At 41.7% G+C, this 21,915-nt stretch overlaps 1 protein-coding gene across 2 annotated transcripts in view; it reads left to right on the forward strand.

Moving 5' to 3' along the window:
- The window catches only part of epha3 (eph receptor A3), a 259,677-nt gene that overhangs the window by 47,145 nt on the left and 190,617 nt on the right, over nt 1-21,915 (forward strand). For both annotated transcript variants that reach the window (XM_068041049.1, XM_068041050.1), the window contains exon 3: nt 8,487-9,150. In XM_068041049.1, the coding sequence (XP_067897150.1) occupies nt 8,487-9,150 (664 nt within the window). The remainder of the gene's footprint in view (nt 1-8,486; nt 9,151-21,915) is intronic.

Raw genomic sequence — 21,915 nt, forward strand, 5'->3', positions numbered from 1 at the left:
GTCGAAGGCTAGCTTGTTGTTGAAATGATGTCTTAATGAGCTTCTCATTGTTAAGCTAAGTATGTCTGAATCTGTTGCACAGGGGATGGAAAAACCTAGTTTAAATCAACAGTAGAATTGAAAATTTTGTTTCAATTGTCCATGATGGTCTCTTTTATTTCTATACACCTCATGAGGGCATGGAATGGAGAGGGAGTAGTGGGGAGTTAGGAGTTGAAAGTTGTGGCAGATCTCATTAAAAGGAAGCATTGTGCAGCTCATACATCAGTGCTAAGGGTGTCACTCTGGAAAATGTTCAAAAGAAGCATAAAAATCAGCATATCCACTTGTTTGTGCCCTACATATAATTGCTGACACCTGGAAGACCTTTTATTGTGTAATACTTCCAAATACAAAGCAGACTAAAGCTTTGTTATACAAAAGATGAAAGTCAAGCTTGCTAAGCGATCCACAGTCAGAGAATATACTCAAAAGACATCACACAGGGTTATCCAGAATGTAATTACAGCTGTGATATTACTGCAAACAGATTGTTTCATTATTTGTGCTTCAAATACTTTATTTCAATCAAACCATCCTTTCATGTTGATCTGGCGGAATACAGACTATGAAATATGCATGAAGTAAACTTCTCTGTGTAATTTGAGAGTCTGGAGACAGTGGTGAAACTTATACAGATGACTCAAAGGGCTGATAATATTTAGCAATAAAATAAAAATAATGAAATTAATAAAATATAGTATTTGCCAGACAGGTGATCTGAGAAGCACCTATTTATTTATAAGGCTACGAATTCCCTCCTCTGACTTCCTCCCACTCCACCACCATAACCTCTCAGCATCCCAGAAGAAACCCCTTTTATGGATATAAATGGGTTTCTGTTGCACATCTGGCCAAGTTATGGTCATGGAACAGGAGCTGCTGAAAGGAAATTCCGTGCCTAGATGTTTGCTTTATAACCCAGAAATAATCAACCTGCCTGACATCGCCACCCAGAAACAGTCACCCTGTTTAAGTTACCAATTGCGCTTAAATTGTGGTAAATTATTATTATAGTAAGGTCTAAATAAAATTACATGGAGCCCCCATGATCTGTGATAATGGAGGAGACCACCTGGTGAATAATAGAAATTGATACATAATTGAGGGTCCTCAAAATTTTAACCCTACCCACCTGGGTGGATGAGTGGGCAGTTAAAATCGGCCAAGTACCCTGAAAACTGCCAGAAACCAATCAAAAATGATTTTTATCGGCTCAACTGAACAGGCGGCAAGGACGCCGCCCAAATTTTGGCAGGGTCCATTTTGCATTTGGATGTCTAGTCCCAGTGATATCATCGGGACCCAACTGTAATTTTAACTAGCTGGCCTGAACGGGAACCAACTATGCGTTCCGTGCTGGGCCAACCCAATGAGGGACTAGATTGTGGCTAAAAGATACCTAAAAAGGTAAGTTTGTAATATTTTTTTGTTTTGACTTTCTTTGTAAGGCCTGGCCTCCCCTGCTTTGTTCTGCTCCCCTGCCCCACCACCCCCCCACAACCGATCTTGGGAACCCACCTACCCCGGGATGACCCAGCAGGTGAAACCACCACTTATCTGTTGCTGGCAGGAGGCCTCCGGCCCGCACAATTCTCCGCTGCTTTCTGCCTGCTTGGCTCATATGAGGCCAGGCCAAGTCTCATTCTGACATGAGGGGGTGGGAAATTAATTTACTCAGCCTGGTTTCCTGGCAGAAACCTGCTGTCAGTTAAAATCGAGGCCATGGTCTTACACGTCTGGGACAGCAGTAAGCACAGGGATGCAAACAAATAAACGCAATTCACACAAATTAAATGACTTTTTCTTGGTCTGTCATTTGCATTTATGTCAGATTGAAGGTGACTTAGGTCATCAGCTATGGTTCAGTGCTCTGCTTGCACAACAGAACTTGTAAAATTTTGGGTAGATGATCAAATTGAATCATTGGAACGTGGATGCAAAGTCTACTGTACCAATTAAGAATTACGAGAGGCAACAAACCCATTCCCCATCTGATGTCAGGAATTATAAAACCCATGAATCCTCATTATGTCATCCCAGAAGCACTTGGTGAACTGTTTTCCTGAATCCCACATTAAATATGCATCCCACACGGAATAGTTTGGAATGTGGCAAGAATCCAGAACAAGATTCCAGAATATTCTCCCTTCATTCTATTCCTTCTTTTCTGGAAAATGCTGACTCGTGGCGAGGTCAGATTCTATCCACTGTAGCAGCACTCCAGTAGCCCACTTGAGTGCCAATTCTATTGTGACAGTGAGCACTGGCACACTATTTGACTTCATGTGTAATGAACGAAGTTCTTTTCCCGATGCCCATATGCACATTCCAGCAGGTTAACCGATCAGGAGTAGGAACCCAGGTTGATATTTTGCCCTTCCTACCCCAAGGGACAAGTGGGCAAGTGGAATACCCTCATCGGGGAAAGACAGTGTTCTCTCTCACTGAGCTGCTGTAGATCCCACAAATATGTTGTTTAAATCTATTGAATTGTTAGCTTATTTCTCACAAATGGTGATACAAATTGTGAGGATTAACCTTCCTGGTCCGAATCACACTCGTAAATCTCCAGGAGCTGGAATGGAGTTCTGTGATGATACTTATTCCAGGAAGCCGGTAAACAAAGACACAATAAATCTCAGGCTTCTTGAGCTAACTGTTCAGATATAGGAACCAGACTGTGATGTCACTGTGATCGGACCCTTTTTTTTCCAGTGACTGCGATTACTTTGCAGTCATCCTATTACACTTTCCATTAGGAGTAAGCCGCGTTCACATCTGAACAATGTAACAATAGAAATAATAAAGTCTGTGTTTAAACGCATTCTGTAAAAGAGCAGTGGTGAGAAACTGATGATGCTCAGGTAATGTTAATGAACATAAAATTCAAAAAGGCAGCGTTGGTAAAAATTGGAAAGTTTAGAAAAATGTAATGGTAAAATGGATGATAAAATTGCAATTTACTGTATAAAGCTGATGGTCACAAAGTTTGGCTCCATAGTGCCCATACGTTCGGCGCTACAGGTGCAATTTTGGAACTAAAATTGTGTCTACACCATGTGTGTCGGTTGCCATCTTGGTGAAGATGTTAACACAAACATTCGGAGCATGCAATGTAACTGTACAGAGTAGGCACACCATAATGTCAATCAGCGTGTAATGCAGACTTTATGGCAGGGCTGCCATTTCCTACCTCACCATTCCAGCTAATGTCCTCTCTTAAATGAGTGCAGCTGAACATGCGTTTAACAACAGCAGGGAGGAACCCTCCCACCAGTGCTATTTAAAGGCATCATTAACAACTTGCTGATTAATCTTTATCGCTCTCTGTAAGTTTGTGGAAGCGCTGGGCGTTTTGAGGAGTTGGTTAAAAGTTGGTGAAGTTGACTGCGAGTGGTGCTGCATGTGGAGAAGACGTTGGTTGTGACTGGAAGGGTTCTGGTCATGCCACTTGCTCCCAGTCCTGGGTGCGATAGTTATATCACCCTCGGGCTGCAGCATTAGAGGGAGATGGAGCAGAGGCAGTAAAGAAAAGAACAAGCTGTTTGCAGAGGGAGGAGGAGGAGAAGGGCTCTCAGCAGGCTGTCTTATCCACCTCGGCTCTTCTGGGAGCATTTCTCTTACCTCTACCTAAGCGAGGGGCAGAGTGTGCATCACCGCTTTAGGAAGGAGGTGCTCTCAGAACTCTGCCGTCTCCTGCAAGCAGACCTGCAGCAAAGAGCAGGGTAAGGACGGCACTGCCAGTACTGTGAATTTGACTGTGCCCCTGAATTTCAGGTGAAATCTGTAACATTTCCCAGTTCGCCGTCCACTATCTTGGCAGCAGTCACAATGCTTTTTTTCTGCGACCATGCTGAGCACATGATGCTGGTGAATATTGTGTGTAGTATGTCAAGAAAACATGCTATGCTAAATTAGTATTTTTAATTCATCAGTTGGAAACTTACATTAAACTTAAAAAAAAAAGAAAGCTGGAATATTACAGACAACTTTTACAAATACTTGGCCATAGCTACAAATGCCCAGCACCATTTGCATTTGAACACCTGGCACATTGCAAGGCATTAAAGTGGCGACACATGTCTGATTAGCCTGTACCCAAAACAATGGCTTTCTTTATTGATTGAGATTGCTTTCATTAGCAAGGCATTCAAAGCCATCCTGGGACATTAACATTGAAAGGACAAATACCTCCAGGTGTAAGCATTGACACCATGAGGCCTGAGAGACTGAAATTCCTAAACTTGAATCTCATTATAAGGTACCGGAGAATATGCAGAGAATCTCTGTGAAAGCTGGGCATTTCCCTTGGACAAGGCAGAGAAGCCAGAGATTCAAACTGTGCAGAAGCCAGAAGGGCTGTCTCTCGCTCTCTCTCCCTCTCTCCAGAAGGCCTAGCGGGGCATGTGAAGCCTAGCTGCTGGTTGCTAGATCCAACATAAAGACCCGAGAAGGACACCCTCTGCTCAACTGTCTCCAAGAACAACTATCAACCCAGAACTTCACGATCACAACCTCAGCCGAGAGGCAACGGCATCACCCAACCTCACAGACTGTGTTAATTTTTACTTGTTTTGGACTCTAATCCAAACCAAGCTATTCTTCATCACTCTGTAATCTATTTGTGTGTAGGCGATTCTCGTGTATGCATGAAAGTGTAGCAGAATTTTATTATTTTATCTGGATTGGGTTTAGATTTTTAAAGATATTAAACTCTTGTTTAAACTCAAGAAAACCTGTCCAATGGTTCTTTTATGATCACATTAAAGGTGAAAGGTAAAACACTCACTGAAGTGGTAAGCACAGCCACTGTTTAAAAAAGAAAAGGAATAAACCCTATTGCGGTCAAATAAGAGGAAGGACAAGAGGGGAGCCTTGTGACCTGTCTTTGCCTGATCGTAGTAAGTGTATGGAAGAAAGTAACTTACATAGGATAAACAGCACAGAAACAGGCCTTGTGGTCGAACCTGTACCTGCCAGCGTTTATATGCCACTCAAACCTCCTCCTGTCTTTTCTCATCTAAATCTATCATCGTAACCCTCTATTCCGTTCTCCCTCATATGCTTATCTAGCTTTCCCTTAAATCCATCTATACTGTTCACTTCAACCACTCCCTGTGGTAGCGAGTTCCACATTCTCACTATACTCTGGGTAAAGAAGTTTCTTCTGAATTCACTGCTTGGCGACTATCTTATATTGATGCCCTCTCATTTTGCTCTTTCCTACAAGTGGAAACATTCTCTATGTTTCCTCGATCAAAACTTTTCATAATTTTAAAGACCATCGGGGTTCTTTTATCAACAGCAAAGAGAGCCAGCCTGTTCATCCTCTCCTGATAGATATACCTCTACATTCCTAGTATCATATTTGTAAATCTTCCTTGCACCCTCTCCAGTGCCTCTATATCCTGTTTATAATATGGCGACCAGAATTATGCGCAGTACTCCAGGTGTGGTCTGACCAAGGCTCAATACAAGTTTTGCGTAACTTCCCTACTTTTCAATTCCATTCCTTTAGAAATAAACTCCAACGCTGGGTTTGCTTTTTTATAGCTCTGTTAACCCGTGTCACTATTTTAGTGATTTTTGTATTTATACTCTCAGATCCCTTTGCTCCTCTACCTCATTTAGGATTTTTTTTTGTTGCCAAAATGTAATATATGTATTCATCTATATGGCAAATGAATTCCAACAATCATGCCCATTTTGCAAGTTTCTTAATATCATATAATTTGTTGCAAACCTCCTCAGTATTGATCATCTTCCTCACTGATCCCCATTCCCCCTCCCCCCCACCACCCCACAACCCCCCAAAAGTTGCTGTCACCTGCAAATTTAGAAATTCTGTTTTTGATTCCAAAGTCTAATCATTATTATAAATTGTGAACAGTAGTAGTTCCAGCACTGATCCTTGTGGAATACCACTTCCCACCTTCGGCCACTCTGGATAACTACCCTTTACCCCCACTGACTGCTTTCTGTCTTGAAGCTAGCTAGCAATCCATTCTTCCTCTTGTCCTCTGACTCCACATTTTCTGACCTTATCCATTAGTCTTTTATGTGGCACCTTATCGAAAGCCTTTTGGAAAATCCTGATAAATTACATCCACTGCATTACTCTTGATTACACTCTCTGTTACCTCTCAAAAATTCAATGAGGTTGGTCAAGCAAGACTTTCCCTTTTGCAATCTGTGCTAACTATTCATTATCATACTTTTGGTTTCTAGACGTTCTTCTATTTACTTCTTTAGGAGGGATTCCATCATTTTTCCTACCACCAATGTTAAATTTGGATGGAATTCCATATACAGGCAGGCAATTCTGGATGCAGCTCCTGGCCACAGCAACTCAAATCCTGATATGACCGCAGTAAGTGGGCTTAATATGTTGTCAGCTTTCAGCAATTGCACAGCTTTATTCAGGGCCCAAAAGGACTTGCACTGTCCTTCTCCATCTGTGCTTGTACTTGAGACCAAAAACAGCTGTGATATCTCATTGACATATTGAAGTGTCACATTAATTGAAACAAAAGGACAAAGTTTGAATTTCAGAGTGTTCTGACACCAGTAACTGTCAAAATAAAACGTTAGATGTTGACTTGCACTAGTTTCCTGTATTGTATCCATAGTGTAGCTACCAGGCAACTCCCTGATGTAAATATATTAGCAACAATGATTAACCTCTTATAGAATGATTAGCATTGGAATAGCCCTCATTCCAGGCAGAACACTGGGCTAGCTTTAATCCAAAATAATCATGAGTGATCAATTATGCAATAAATAATTTTTTATCTGATTTCTTTTTTCAGGCTGCTTTGTGAGTACAGGTACAGTGGTTGTAGAACAGCCAGGAACAGCATGTCTTATTATTAAGCTTTCTGCTTTGGGGGATTTCTATTTTTTAACCTGCATTCAGTTCAAAATATTGAGTGAAGTTAGTCGTGAGTAAACATTGTTTTTGGACTGCGGGGATAGCCCACACTAGTTGTAATGAACAAAACTCGCGGATAATCCATTTCGAAAGGAACAAGTAAATAGTAAATGCTTGCAACTGTCCTCACTAAGAATAATGCTAAAAAGGAGTTCATGTGCATCTTAATTATTAGATTTAACTCTAAAATTAGAAGGCTTACTTATTGTCTCCTGAGTAAAAAAATTACACCGTAGCAGAAGAAGCATCTGCCAGAAAAAGATTGGTTTGCACTTTTTGTCAACAAAAGAGATGTCTTTCAATGGATGAATCCGAAACATACGATCAGTGACACAATGTTATCATTGAACACATTGTGCGACTTTCCTTCCGGATGACTCAAGCCCTCAGGGTATAAAACTCTTTGTGCTAATAAATATTTTGGATATTTCTATTTATTTAAGGTTGGCAATGAGAGTTCTGAACAGTTTGTAAATCAGGATAATTAACGAAAGGATTCTGAAAACAAGGGTCCTGCAATTCCAATGAACCGTTTTTCAGTTGTTGAATTATTTGGTGACTGATCTTTATTTATTTTACCCATAATGGGTATGAAGTGAGAAGTGCTGCCCGCTTGATGCCCGCATCAGGCAACCTGAACCAGTTTTGGCTTGCACCTCATTTAAATGCTGTCGGTGAACTGCAGACGCAAAGTGGGCATGAAGTGGGTGCCCAATTACAGCTGCCAGTTGTGAGAGGGCAGGAAATGGGCCAGCTCTCACACTGAGTCAAGTGGTAGATTGGATCTGGAAGGGGACGAGGGGATGTGATCAGAGAAGGCTGGCAATGGGTTGAAGTTTACTTATTGGAGCACTGCTGCTGCTCCTAGGCCCACCAAGTTCCTCAACCATTTTTTCAGTGTCTAATGGCTCCTTTTAAGAACCACTGGTTAGCCCACTGAATGCTTGGTACAACAGGGGCGGAGCATGTGAGTAAGACCCCAGTCTGCATACTTTGCCAACCTGTTTCATACCGAAATTTACATGGAGCAGGTCTTTGGCATGAATTGGGTGGCTGAGCTGCCCTCTCTCCCCACTTTCAACTTCTGACCATCTATTTCTTAGGTGAGAAACTGGAGGGGGTTGCAGTTGAAAATCATTCCCCCCACCCCACCAACCCCCAGGAATCATGGGGAGGAAGAGTGGGGGTTATGTGTGGGTGTGGGAAATGGAAGCAGGAGCAGGAATAATCTCATTCTGTGTTGGGCCTGCTGTATTAACATGGTGTGGTACAGTATTTATTAAATGGGCAAGTGTCAGATTGCACCAATTTTTCTTTGTTCTATTGGTAGTCTATCCAGTTGAGAAACTCTTGATTCTTTCTATGGCATTCAATTGGACACCTGGATATATGGACTGACATTCCAGGAAAGTTGTATTAGAAAATCATCAGGTGGAAGAGGGTCATGTCCCCACATGAAGAAGATGTAAGTTCAAAATATACAATTTTATAATTTTTTTTCTTTTCTTTTCAGTGGGAAGAAATCAGTGGAGTGGATGAGCACTACATACCAATCCGTACCTACCAGGTATGCAATGTGATGGAACCCAGTCAGAATAACTGGCTGCGGACAAATTGGATTCCGCGCAACGCTGCTCAGAAGGTATATGTTGAACTTAAGTTCACTCTGAGAGACTGCAACAGCATCCCTTTGGTCTTGGGATCCTGTAAAGAAACTTTCAACCTCTATTATATGGAGTCTGATGAAGATCACATTGTCAGGTTTAGAGAGAGCCAGTTTGTTAAAATTGACACAATTGCTGCAGACGAGAGTTTCACCCAGATGGATCTGGGGGATCGAATCCTCAAGCTGAACACTGAGGTCCGCGAGGTTGGACCAATCAACAAGAAAGGATTTTATTTGGCCTTTCAGGATGTTGGTGCCTGTGTTGCTTTAGTGTCTGTGCGTGTCTTCTTCAAAAAGTGTCCTTTCATCACAAGGAACTTGGCTATGTTCCCAGACACAGTGCCTGGAGTGGACTCTCTGTCTCTTGTGGAGGTGCGTGGTTCCTGTGTCAATCATTCCAAGGAGGAGGACCCACCCAGGATGTATTGCAGCACTGATGGAGAATGGCTGGTGCCAATAGGGAAGTGCCTGTGCAATGCTGGATATGAAGAAAGAGGAAGCACATGCCAAGGTAACAATTAGTTGGGCTAGAATTGGGGGAAAAAACTCCCCAGTCAGTAGTTTGTAAAGTATTTGAACTCATTTCAGAAACATGTTATCAGTTTCAACCATTTGCAGAATTCCAATTGTTCACAGGGCAATGTTAACACATGCATCTACAGAAATTTGTAGCAAAACATGCTGCTTCAAGCATAGCAGCTTGGAATTTATCTTTTTAAAATTGATTGCTTCCAACAACTTTTCAGGTCATATTTTTTTTTTAAAAATCTGTTGACACAATTCTAGAATCTATTGGGGGAAAAAATGTTTTTTGCAAAATTGAATTACATAGTGCAGGTAATTCTAGGTCACACTTGGCATTTTCACAGAATTCCAATTATTCATGTTTGAGATTTGTGGGATCCCAAAAGTCATATGTTTCTGCTTGAGTGCGCTTGGCAAAAACTACAGGAGAATTATTGATTCTCAGGAATTGTACAAGTTAAGTCCTCATTGTTACCTCGGGTCATAAAACATTGCTCTTCATTACATGATGTGTGGGCTACAAGTGCCACATGTGAGGTTATGCCTGACTAGTGTGCCTCCCTGCCATATTTTGGCAACGCCTTTCTTTAAAAAATGATTCTGTGAAGTTGAATAACGCAAGTTCATTGAAATGTGTTTTTGATGTGTTATCATTCTAATTACATGGACCAAAATGCTTGTTATCATAGCTTAAATAAATTTAACAAAACATAGTGAGTTCTCAAAATAGTTACTGTGGTCATTGCCAAGTCCAAAGTACTGGTACACCGACAAGGCAAAGGTATTTTAACTATTCACATAATAGCACTTCAGATTCATTCAAAGCATGCCAGAAAGGCCATCAAAATCTGACAGATTTTACCCTTGACCCATTTCCTTAGTACCATCATGAAGTGAATGTTCTTTATTGTAAATATACTTCGGCAGATGTTTGGAGTGTTAAGTAGAGTTAAGTAGAACACATTTAGACCAAGCTGCTAATAGTGTCTGAAAAGACAAGCAGAATATTGTACAAGCACTGCACTGGGTAAGTACCAAGCCTGCTTACCACTCTCACGTCATTACCACTCATGTCATTTTTTATGTGAAACAGTTGCTTTATCAAAATATTTTAATTGCATGCCTCATTTCTTTAATTAAGCAAATAATTGAGTGGATGTGCATGGGTGATGTAAATTGAGGGGATTTTACATTGGAGCGTGTTTGCCCCTTTATCACTCCTTGGGCTGAAATTTATACTTTCTCCGCCGCAATCGGGGGCTGCACTTTGTGGAGCCGCCACGATATTAAGTGCGGCGGACCGCCTACCCCGATGATGTGGAGGGGGCGGGCAGTCTGTCCCCAGCAATGGCACCAGCAGCCTTTACACAGGCACTGATATCATTTTTAAAGGGCTTCGAGCCCTAACATGCAATTTCAATTATTTGAAGATAGAGCTTTAAGAAATAAAATAAATTGATCCTGACCCTCTCCCACCCCCCTAATAACCATAGAATTAATGACCTGCCCTCTCCCCACCCCCCCAAAAAACACTTACCTTGTGCACCTGACCTCCTCCTCCACCCCAAAAGTTCATAAACTTTAAACTTTACCCCTTCCCAACACCCCTAAACCAATGAAATGAATCTGACGCTGTTCCCACCCCCACCCCCCCCCCCCGACCCCCCACAGTGAAAAGCTTACCTGCTGACCCCCCTCCCCACCAGTGTTCCGCCTTGGATGCCCAGACGGGGATCCGAAGGTGTGGGAGTGCCGGCCCCTGGCACCAATATTGCTCTGGGATAGATGGCGGGAGCGGAAAGGTAATCAACTCGTTTATCAAATAAATTTAAGTGTTTAAATGGGGCCCCCGTTGCCGTGCAGCAGGGGTCTGCCACGAGGCCTCTCCGCCGCCAGCAATATCGGGCCAGGCCTTGCCGGCATCAAAGCCTGTGGCGGGCCTCTGCTGGAGGTATTTTCTGGCCCACCAACCCCCATGACCCCTGATGTTAGGGGTTTCTGTAATATTCAGCCTCTTATCTTGTCAGCAGTGACTTTGAGTAAGAACTATGTCCTTTCTTTCTTCTCAGTCCCTGCTGAATTGTTTAATTGAGGCTGAGAATAACATCTTTCCATCTTTTTCAGGACCGATTGGTCCCTGACACTCATACCAAAGATTGGACACACTCCAAGAGTATCTCATTGGATTATTCAAGTCCCTGCAAAACTGGAAGATCTAGAGAACTCGATGTACCCTAGTAATGCATATTTTATAAGACTATAGATTAAAAACATAGAAGAGATCTAAGAAAAAGGATTTGCAAAGATTTTTGGCAATTTATAACTTAATATAGAAATCAATCACATCTTTTAGAAACATCCCCAAGCACTTGACATACAATTAATTACTTTTAAGTGTGTAGGTAAGCATAACAGCCATTTTGCTTACTGCAAGTTCCCTCACAACCAGCAGTGAGATAGATATATGACTAATTAATCCGTTTTTGATAGTATTGATTTGAAAGAGGAATGTGAGCCTGAATTTTTTTTTCAAACAGCGCCAAGTGATCTTTAACAGCCACCTGAACCATCATAAGTAGGCCTCATCTTGGAGAACAGTGCATCTGTCCCTCAGTACTGTGGTCGAGTGTCAGTTTAGATGATGAGCTCATACTCCTGATACTGGGCTCAAATCCATAACTTTCTGTGCCACAATCACAATGCTTCTATCTTAGACAAGCTGATGTTAATACTTTCTCCATTGGGCTGCCCATTTCATTAATACGCAAATGTTTGTTATACTCACAGAATTCTACCTGGTAGAAAATGAGGTGTAAACCATGCTGAATGGAGTGGACAAACAATAACATTCTGCATGCAATATTTCAAATGTTCAATTTATTGGTAGAAAATTTGCCGGAGTCATTGATTTAGTTAACTTTTAAAATACACATAGTAATAGAAAAAATATGAATCAAATAAATGATTGAACACTTGTGTGTGCATATAATCGTTTGCCATGTGACCATAACAAATCTGACAAGGTCCAGTATTTTCCTCTACATTGTCTGACAATTTGTTTTGCATCCTTCCATCTATGAAAGATGATGAACTCGTGGCAAGCAATCCATTTAGGTGGGGTGTCTTCTCTTGGTGCAACTTTTACTGATGGTTGCAAAGGCCAATCCCTGAGAGGCAGGTTCTGCTACAAATGACACACGTGAAGTTGTTGTTTTTGACAGTGGCGCCTGTTGCCAAGCTGCTGTAGTCACTGGCCATTGTGGTTGTGCACACCAGTCCACAGGATGTGTCCCCATTTCCCTCTTCTGCCAGCCAGTGACTCCCAGGTGCGATAGTCGACATTTAGGGCCTTCATGTCACGCTTGAAAGCATCCTTGAAGTGGAGCTTTGGGCGCCCCACTAGTTGTCTGGCCCTGGCTACCTCACCATACAGAAAGTCCTTGGGTATGTGACTGTCTTCCATTCTGTGGATGTGTCCGATCCACCGAAGCTGCCTCTGTTTGATTAGTGTCAACATAGTTGGGAGCTGTGCCTTTGAAAGGACTGCCGCATTTGTGATTTTGTCCTGCCAGGATATACCCATAATGTGTCACAGACAGCGAAGATGGAAATTATTGAGCTGCTTTTCCTGGTAGCTATAAGTTGCCCATGTTTCACAGCCATACAGCAAAGTGCTGAGAACCTTATAAACCATCAGCTTGGTCCTAAGGGTCAGCTTGGTGTTATCCCTTGTGCATTTTGCGAGTCAGCCAAAGGTGGTAGCTGCTTTCCCAATGTGTGTATCGAGCTCCATGGACCCAAGGTAGCAGAATTTGCTAACCACTTCCAGTGGGGTGTTTAGTGTGATCAGGGGTGGAGATGCAACACCTTGTCCCATGACCATGGTTTTCTTGACGCTTGTAGTCAAGGAGAACAAGTTACAGGCATGGGAGAGACAGTCCATGAGTCTTTGTAGCTGAGTTTCTGTGTGAGTGACTAGCTTGGCATCATCAGCGTAGAGGAGTTTTCGGATCAGGATGTGATGTGTTTTTGCCTTCACTTTCAGCCTTGATAAATTGTAGAGCTTGCTGTCTGACCTAGTGTGCAAGTAGACTCCTTCCATATCTTCGGGAAGGTGAAGGCCTGGAGCATGGAGAAGAAGATGCCAAACAGAGTGGATGCTAGGACACAACCTTGTTTCACTCCATCTTTCACTCCAAAACTGCCAAAAGTGGAGCCTTCAAATTGTACAGTGCAGTGCATGTTGTCATGAAAGGAGTGAATGATGATGACAATGATGAGCAAGTATTAATTCCAAATTAGTTCAATATCCTCCACCCTCTTTCTTTCCTATTATTTCTTCCCTTTGCCCGTCCTCAAGGCTCATTGAATCTACATGAAGGTGTTACACGATAAAGCTGTAGACACTCCATTAGTTTTATGGACTCTTAACCAAAAGCAGCCATTTTAAGGAGAAGCAATTTACAATGATCTGACCAGTATTTTGAACTAATTGTTTTTAAGTGACTGTATTGGTATGCCAGTGTTAAAGGAACAGTGTGAAAATCACTCGAGGTTTTGATTTAGGTTGGACACACATGTAAATGATTGAAAAGCTAGCAGTCACAGGCAGGTGGAAGGATAGTGCAAGGGAACAAATTTCCTCCACAGGGATGTTGAAAGAACAATGTCAGTTAATCAGCCCTGGAGCTTCAGGCTGGTGAAAGGTGGCAGTCATTTTCTCCAATTTTCTGCGACTAGGACAGTTTTCTCAGTTTAAGATTATTTTCTGTAATGCATTCCTTACCTGCCATTCAAAATACGCAACCCCCAACCTTTGGTAATGCAGTGCTTTCTATCTTCTGTTTCCCACTTGACCCTTTAAATGTTGTTTTGGGTGGCTGAGCTACAGCAGTGTCTGTCGTGAAGTAGTAATGTGGCACATCCGCAGCACTTGTGGGGCAGAATTCTTTCTTCGATGTTTTTGAAGGACCCATTAGAGTAGTACTTCTAAAATGTGCCTAATAGAGGCTAATAATGGATCATCTTACGTAGCAGTGACAGCTGAGATGGTAACCTCTGGTGCTTTCATTGGTATGCTTTCAAAAAAAATAACAGCGAGGAAATGAAATGGAAAGTCCAAACTTTGCACTTGAACTTTAACTGTAATTTTGTGCAGCCTGCAGAAAATAGAATGCTGGAGTGTTTTCTTTTTCAATCATGCCTCTTAAATCACTTGAGATAGGCTTGCACTGCACTGCATAGTACTCAATAGACCAGTATATGACTACAGAGGTGTTTAAAAAAAATTAAAATCAAATCAAACTAGCTAATGAAAACAATACCATCAAAAAGGTTATACAGTTTGCTTCCACAGGGACCATTAATATTTGACTAAACGAAACTGCAACAAGCTTGGAAATTTAAATCTGTTTTCTCACGCATTTTCCCATGAAGTGCCACCATATTTTATGAATATTTTCAAGGGAGGGTTAGGCATTGTTCGTAATATTGAGGCACCAGTCAGTCTAAACAATTCAAGATGTAATGCTAATCTGAGAAAATGGGTTGCATCTGTCCAGATGCTTGCAGCTGTGAAATATTTTGGATTGCAGGAAGATATCCGTCAACTCCGAATCAGCACTTAACATTAGAAATAGGAGCACGAGTAAGTCACACACCCCTCGAGGATGCTCCACAATTCAATAAGATGATGGCTGAACTTTTACATCAACTCCACTTTCACGCCATGTCTGTATATCCCTTGATTCCCTTAGTGTCCAATAATCTATCACGCTCAGTCTTGACTATACTCATTGATAAAGCATCCACAGCTGTCTGGGATAGATAGCCCTGGCATTAGAGCTGTGTTTGAAGTCAAAGGGTTAATGCTAATTGTTGGAACTTTGCATCAGTAAGATGATGACTGAGCAAACTAGTCTTGGGTCAGGCTATCTGTGTGATGTTGATGTGAACTGACTCGAGCTTTTCAAACTCGGATCCAAGTCCTCAACATTACTATTCCCTTATAAAAATAAACACAAATCAAAACTTGTTGAAACTCCAGTCTTTTAGTCCTAAAATAAGAATTTTTGCCATTATAAAAGAGATCCACAGTCAGCTGAGATTTGGCTAAACTATTCAAGTTTAGAGCTAGTTTTGTTACCAGGAGATGGAATTCCGCTTAGCATTGATTTAACCCTGTTTAATTGAATAACTAAATTGATGTAATTTGGGCTAGTGACAAAGACTGTAACTTATCTCTGTACAATTGTTTAAGCTGAAGTAGCTTAGATTTTGGTGCCATTCAGTTGACAGTCTACATTAATGTATCTCAGATCTCTGGCCCTGATGCTGGGCTTTTTTAATTAAATGCTGAAAATCAACACAACTCCAGCTGCTTGACCTGATTTTTCCCTTTATTCAATTGAATGTCTAGACTTGTATTACAATAGCAAAGGTATCTGCTTCTAGTTTGGCACCTTTTATTCAAATAGGCAAAATATTCTGCACTAGTCTCATTCAGATTTTGGCAGTCAAAACTCATAAGTTCTAACAGGAATCTGAATCCTACCCTTAATCAGGCAAGTGGGAAGCAAGGTGGGAAACTGCCCAGACATTGGCACCTTGATGCCTGGGAGATTTTAACTCTCGGGCCTCATCTGCGTGCCCAGCCGAAACTGGTGGAAAGAGGCAGCTGGTCAGTAGGTGACAGAAGGCTGCCAACAGGGCCTGAAGAAACGATCCCTGGCACTAAGGTAAGGCCAACACTTTCCTTGGGGAGCTCAAGCAAGACTAGGCAAGTTGTGCAGCATATGGTAAACCACCACAAGCTTTGAATCCCAAGCTTGACTATATTGCAAGACACCCCTAGACTGATCCAGGTACCTCATGCAGATTGTTGGAATGCCAGTATGTTCTATAATGATTCTGGAAGTAATATGGACCTTGTTATAGTGGTGCTTAGCTGGTGTCCTGAAAAAATGCACTACTGTCATCAGCATGGCTACAGAGGACAGTTTTGATCTCCTTCGATCTACTCAGACAATTGCCTTTAGCATGTAAAGAGAGTGGAACAATGGACAACCTTAAAGACATTGCAGCCGATTAATGTGACAACTGTCAAGAAAGCGAGCATTAGGTGCATGATATAATGTTGATCAGCTATGAGTCAGAAGTTGTGTGAGTGGAATCCATTGCTGTTACAGGTGGAGGTAAAATATTTTGATCTGTACTTCTGGTCAAAATGGTACTGACAGGTAGGTACCAGGTTTGCTGTCAGATTAACCTGGCTTCCCTACACGCCGCTTCCTCCTCCTTGTCCAAATAATACAGATAAAAGGAGTATTCCCGAAGATAGTTCCATTGACCTCTATGTTGAATGGATGAAGGGTTAACAGTGTCTGTTGCATAACAGTAAGCAGCATGCACAAGCACCAGTGACCAGGAGCAAAACACAAAAAGAAAGCATGAGGAACAGTTCACAGTTGAAGTTTACGGTATTTTTGCCAGTACTTAGATCAGCCTTTAATTTCACTTTGAGCTCTACCTTGCCACTTAGCAATGGTGTATGGAAACAATCATAGCTTTGTGCGGTACAGAGGTGAGAAATATGTGGAGCAGGATCCTGATGTCAGCACCTGATATGCATCTCATTAGCTTTTGCACACCCACTCTTGGGGAGGCGTTTTCTGCTACGAATGGCATTTTTGGTGGAAAACCTTTACAAGGTTTTGTGCTTCTGCTTCATTTCAGTCTAACAGCTACCTGAAACAGTGTGGTAAAACTGAGGATCAACAGTGAAAGTAATTATAGTTAATAAAGAAATGGCCACAGAGGGAGATAGGCTGGTGTTGCAAACTGAAAGGAAATACAAATCCCACTCCAGGGCTAAATATAGGAACAAGAGTAGGCCATTTAGCCCCGAGAGTCTGTTCTGCTATTCGTTGAGATTGTAGCTGATCTGTGACCTAATACCATATCCCAAACATTCTAATCACTCCACAGCTGAGATGAAAGTTTTAAAATATTTATGATGCAATATAAAAAGAATTATTGCACAATCTAATGTTTTGTAATAATTGTGGCATCACTGGGACATCAGACCACCATACAGCTGTTTCAAAAATGAATGAGTTGGTGTTAAATGAATACATCCTCCACAAATATCCATCCTGCTGTTGTGAAAGGGTTAATGTCTGGGATTATTCTCCCTGTGATAAAGTTTGTGTATTCAGGTTTGTCATTTATAGTGAAAGCAATGCTTGCATTATGCGATTGGTAGGATAGTACATTTGATAGAGCTACAAAACTTTTAGCCAAATATGTGGAGACCACACACATCAGATTGTATCATTACTGGATGAAAGTGAGAAATTGGACTAAAACTTCAATAAAAAATAATGTATACGATGGTGATGATCTGAATGGGCATATGCTTAGTTGTTATTGGTGTGATACCATTGTCCATCTGCCCGAATGGACAACACATTATTTTCTCACTTTTGTGTTATGCATTTAGTGCTACTGATGTACAGCAACTGCAATGGGTAACCCCTTATGCATGAGAAGAAATGCACTTATAAAACAAAAAATCTTTAGAACGTATGTACATGTAGAAGATTGGCAGGGATAGACAACTCCAGTACAATTGAATTAATTCCTTAAATAAAAACAAAGTGCTGGAAATACTCAGAGGATCAGGCAGCATCTGTAGAGAGAGAAGCAGCATTAACGTTTCAGGTCTGTGACCTTTCATCAGAACGGTTCAGAACCTTTCGTCAGTTCTGATGAAAGGTCACAGACCTGAAATGTTAACTCTGCTCCTCTCTCTCCACAGATGCTGCCTGACCTGTTGAGCATTTCCAGAACTTTGTTTTTATTTCAGATTTCCAGCATCTGCAGTATTTTGATTTTATATTTTTGTATTATTTCCTTAGCAAGTACAAATGTTGTGAAATGTGAATGTCAATTATTCCCTTACGTCGTGGCCCTTGCCATTGCATGCAACACTCCTGTTTTGGAGATTGTATAAGCGTAATAAATATTATTATTTCTCCTGAGTTTCACAGGCACCTGGAAATCAATGTGTGACCCAGTGGACATTTGAAATGCATCAAAGATGTCTGTTCAGTATTGTGGGAAAAGCTTCATCAACGATCATTTTAAAAAGTACATTATATCATAACCCGTACTTATCTCTTCACACTACCACTAACCACACTCTATTCAAAGCATTGTACAAGACACTGAAAGAAAGACACACGGCATAAGATACGTTTTTGAAGGATGAAAGCATTTCATTACTAAAAGCTAAAATGCCTAGATTAATGTCCAATGGAATATATATCATGCAAATTGAATCTCCATCACCAGTTTACAGCTTCTTTACAAACTAGCTAACATAAGAACTTCATATTGTGTTTCTTAAATAATTCCCGACCTGACCGTCTTCATTTTGTGAACTAAAATTGTGAATTGCATATAATTCCAAAAGACTAACTCTTAAATGGAAAGGGTAAGATTACGATGCTTTCATCATAAATAAATATGAAAAGCAAAACAGTACAGCTCAACTAACTTAATTTTTTTCAACCTTTTTTACACAGTAATGCTAAAGTTATCAATATGATATATTTTTGAATTAGTCTTTAATTGTGAGAAACGTAGGCATTCTTAACATATTTAAACTGAAACTATGTTTGTAGTTGGAGGAGTAAAATGCTCAACAAGAATACCAACGTAATGTGATACTCTATAGACCACATAATGTCAGAGATCATTTATGTGATGTCCATATTGAGAAAAGGTTAACATAAGCAACAAAACTAGTTTTCTTCTTTTCATAACATCAAAGCATTCTTCCTTTTGTTGTCATAACTTCTGTTGCCAACTTTATTCTCTCCGTTTCTTGTAAGCAGTGATGTTAGGCTGTGCCTGGGCAGAGATCTTACTTTACATGCTGTTGTTGTGCAGTAAAGCATGTAACCTGGGCTCCCCTTTTAAGCATAGGCACTGCTGGTGAGCTATTGACCAAGGACCTGATAACCAGCGTGAGATTTGCCAGCAGGCAGTAGGACATGTGACTATGATGGATGATTCCCCTTTTCGTCCTGTTAGCAGCAAATGGTAGATGTGAATGAGAGAAGGCTTCTATGGCCTATTGGGCTTTTACAGTGTACTTGGTTACAAGAGGGAGTAATTGAAGCCATGTCCTTCTACTGGAGCTGAAGAATGTTTGGCACACTAGAATAATGGTAAATAATTGTCTACACAAATAAATAAAGAAACTGGGAGTTCTCAAAGGGAATGCGTTGGCTTCAAAAAAAAAAGGAAAACAATAGTTCTGGGTTGCTTCGATGTTGGGAACTTATTACTGTATCAGTTATACAATGAGAGGTTTTAAATTTACAATGGTCCCCTTTGAACCTTTACTCTGTAGAGCCTTGGAGTCATTGGCCTTGAAATTGGTTTGGGTCTGATTGCCAGTAAGGATCTCTATGCTGGAACAGGTAGCGCCTGAAGCCCACCAGATTTTGGGCCTCTGGCCTCATTTAAGTGAAAGCTGTGGGCTGCAGACATATGCTGGGTGTCCCTGGACCACTCACTGGTGAATCATCATTGGATTTCAGACTGCAGCATGCCAGCAATCTGGAGGGGATGATTGGAAGTCAGAGCTGGTCTTCGGCATTGCACTAGAGCCAGGAGGAGCGCACCTGCTCCTCCTGACTCCACATTCAGGTAAGTAAGTATTGTTTAACAAACTTTCTTTTTTGGCACTGCCCTCCTTTAAAGGCCGACCAATTTTGTCAGAGGAGCCTCAACCGATTCCAGGCCCCCCCATTTGCAAATGCAAAGGGCCTAATGCCTGTTTTAAGCATGGGTCCAGGGCACCGCTTTTTCTCCTTTTACCAAAATGGTGTGCATCTTACTTCCAACCCAGAATGTTGTGCACGTGCCAGCCACTACATCGGATAATTTCATGCCTGTGTTATGCCCATAAATCAAATGTAGCATCAATCAATTCCCAGGCCAACTGTTTTCCCGAAAGTTCCACTGTGATACCTATTTTTTTTAACTTCAGGGCTGTTGGTACTACTGCAACAGATAACCTGTCGTTATTATCACTTTTGCAAGGAAAACAATTTTCTCACTTAAAATAGTAGCCGTGGGTATCCCTGAAGCAAACTGACCCGAATTTGGTGTGTTTCCACTTTCGATGGAAAGCTCTATTTATTAAGTCCCCATTATTGTTGCAATATTGGAATAAAAATAACATTAAGCTATTTATAGTTTGAAAAGATCCAGTGAGAGAGAGGCTTTTCTATATAGTTGATAGTTGTGTAGTGTTAAACACCAATATAAAATTTAGAGAGCACAGCAGATGATTGGGAAGGTGGATAAAATTTTCACTTGTATGATATTGCTTTTGTTTTCTGTGCTGTGAATTGCCACCAGTGAGGGCAGTGATAATAACTGTTGGAGATACAAATGTTACAAGAGAAAAGTATTGGGACCACAGCTTTCATATGTATTAGTCAGTGCTACATATAGTCTGGAGGAGTTGTTGCACTTGTGCAAAGCATGCTAAAAATCTGGCAGTGTTGACATTTCTTGAAAGACTATTAGAAAGATGATAACACTGCGACAAACATATGAAAATACAAGACAGATAAAGACCCACAGGTTTGTTCAGCCTGTCTGTCACAGTTATGGTTCCTTATGTACAACACCACAATCATTATGAGGATTTAAGAAATGATGGTGGTTATCAGATGTGTGCATTGCATGGTACCGAGGGAACTACACCCTCACATCTGCCAATGGTACTCTGCAACCAACTGCTTGGAAGTGCGTGAGGAGGCTGCAAATTGACACACTCCTTTCTTCTAGTTTGAGTGGTGGGATGGGTTTGGAATTTTCTTCTGGGTGAATTCCTGGGTCCCGACTCCACGGCGTGTCGGTGCCTGACACTCGACACGATCTTTGACTGGTAGGGCAACTAATGGTCACGGTGTGTTCTCACAGTCGAATTAAGCAGGTGGGCTTCGAGGCTGAAGAGCCAGTAGTCGGCCCTCCAGCAATGATACATAGGCAGCCTCATCATCTGAGGTGGCAGCTGCCAATGCAGGTAAGAGAAAGGGCGCTGCCATCGATGGTGGCGCCCTATGAAGAGATTTTTTTTTTAAATTACCATTAAAAAGGCCATAGCTGCTAGGCCATCATTGTGGAGGGGCACCTCAGGATGGGGCGCTGGCTCCCACCCCAGTCTGCTGCCAGGAGGACACCTCCATCCCTTGGCCATGTTTGGGCCTCAGTGGAGGGCCCGCAAACTGACTGGGAAATTCCAGTCTGCTTCAGCTGAGTGGCCTTAATAGGCTATTTACTTGGCCTAAGGCTATCCATAGCTTGCAGGCATGTAGCTGTCACTCGCCCACTCCTTCTGGAGGCAGGACCATGGTGAGACAGCGGCACGCCAGCCAGTATTGGGAAATTGCGGGCCCACCTCTGCAGCCCTTTGAACATTCGGCCCATGGTCTTGCATGTTTGATCAGTTCATGGCCAGTACCATTGTGATCAACTAGAGAAAGAGTGCACCAGCTGAAGCAGCACTGCTCAGTTTTTCTGCCTCCCTCACTCTCCCTCTCTATCAAGTTATTTGTTGACATACAGTTCCAGCTCCTCCCATGGTTAAGGCAGTGAGTAGCCTTAACAAAAGGATTCCCAGTTTGATCCCCACTGTGTGGCGAGCTAAGTTGCTTTAATGTAACTC

This window comes from Heterodontus francisci, chromosome 10, assembly GCF_036365525.1.
Source record: "Heterodontus francisci isolate sHetFra1 chromosome 10, sHetFra1.hap1, whole genome shotgun sequence".
Lineage (NCBI taxonomy): Eukaryota > Metazoa > Chordata > Chondrichthyes > Heterodontiformes > Heterodontidae > Heterodontus > Heterodontus francisci.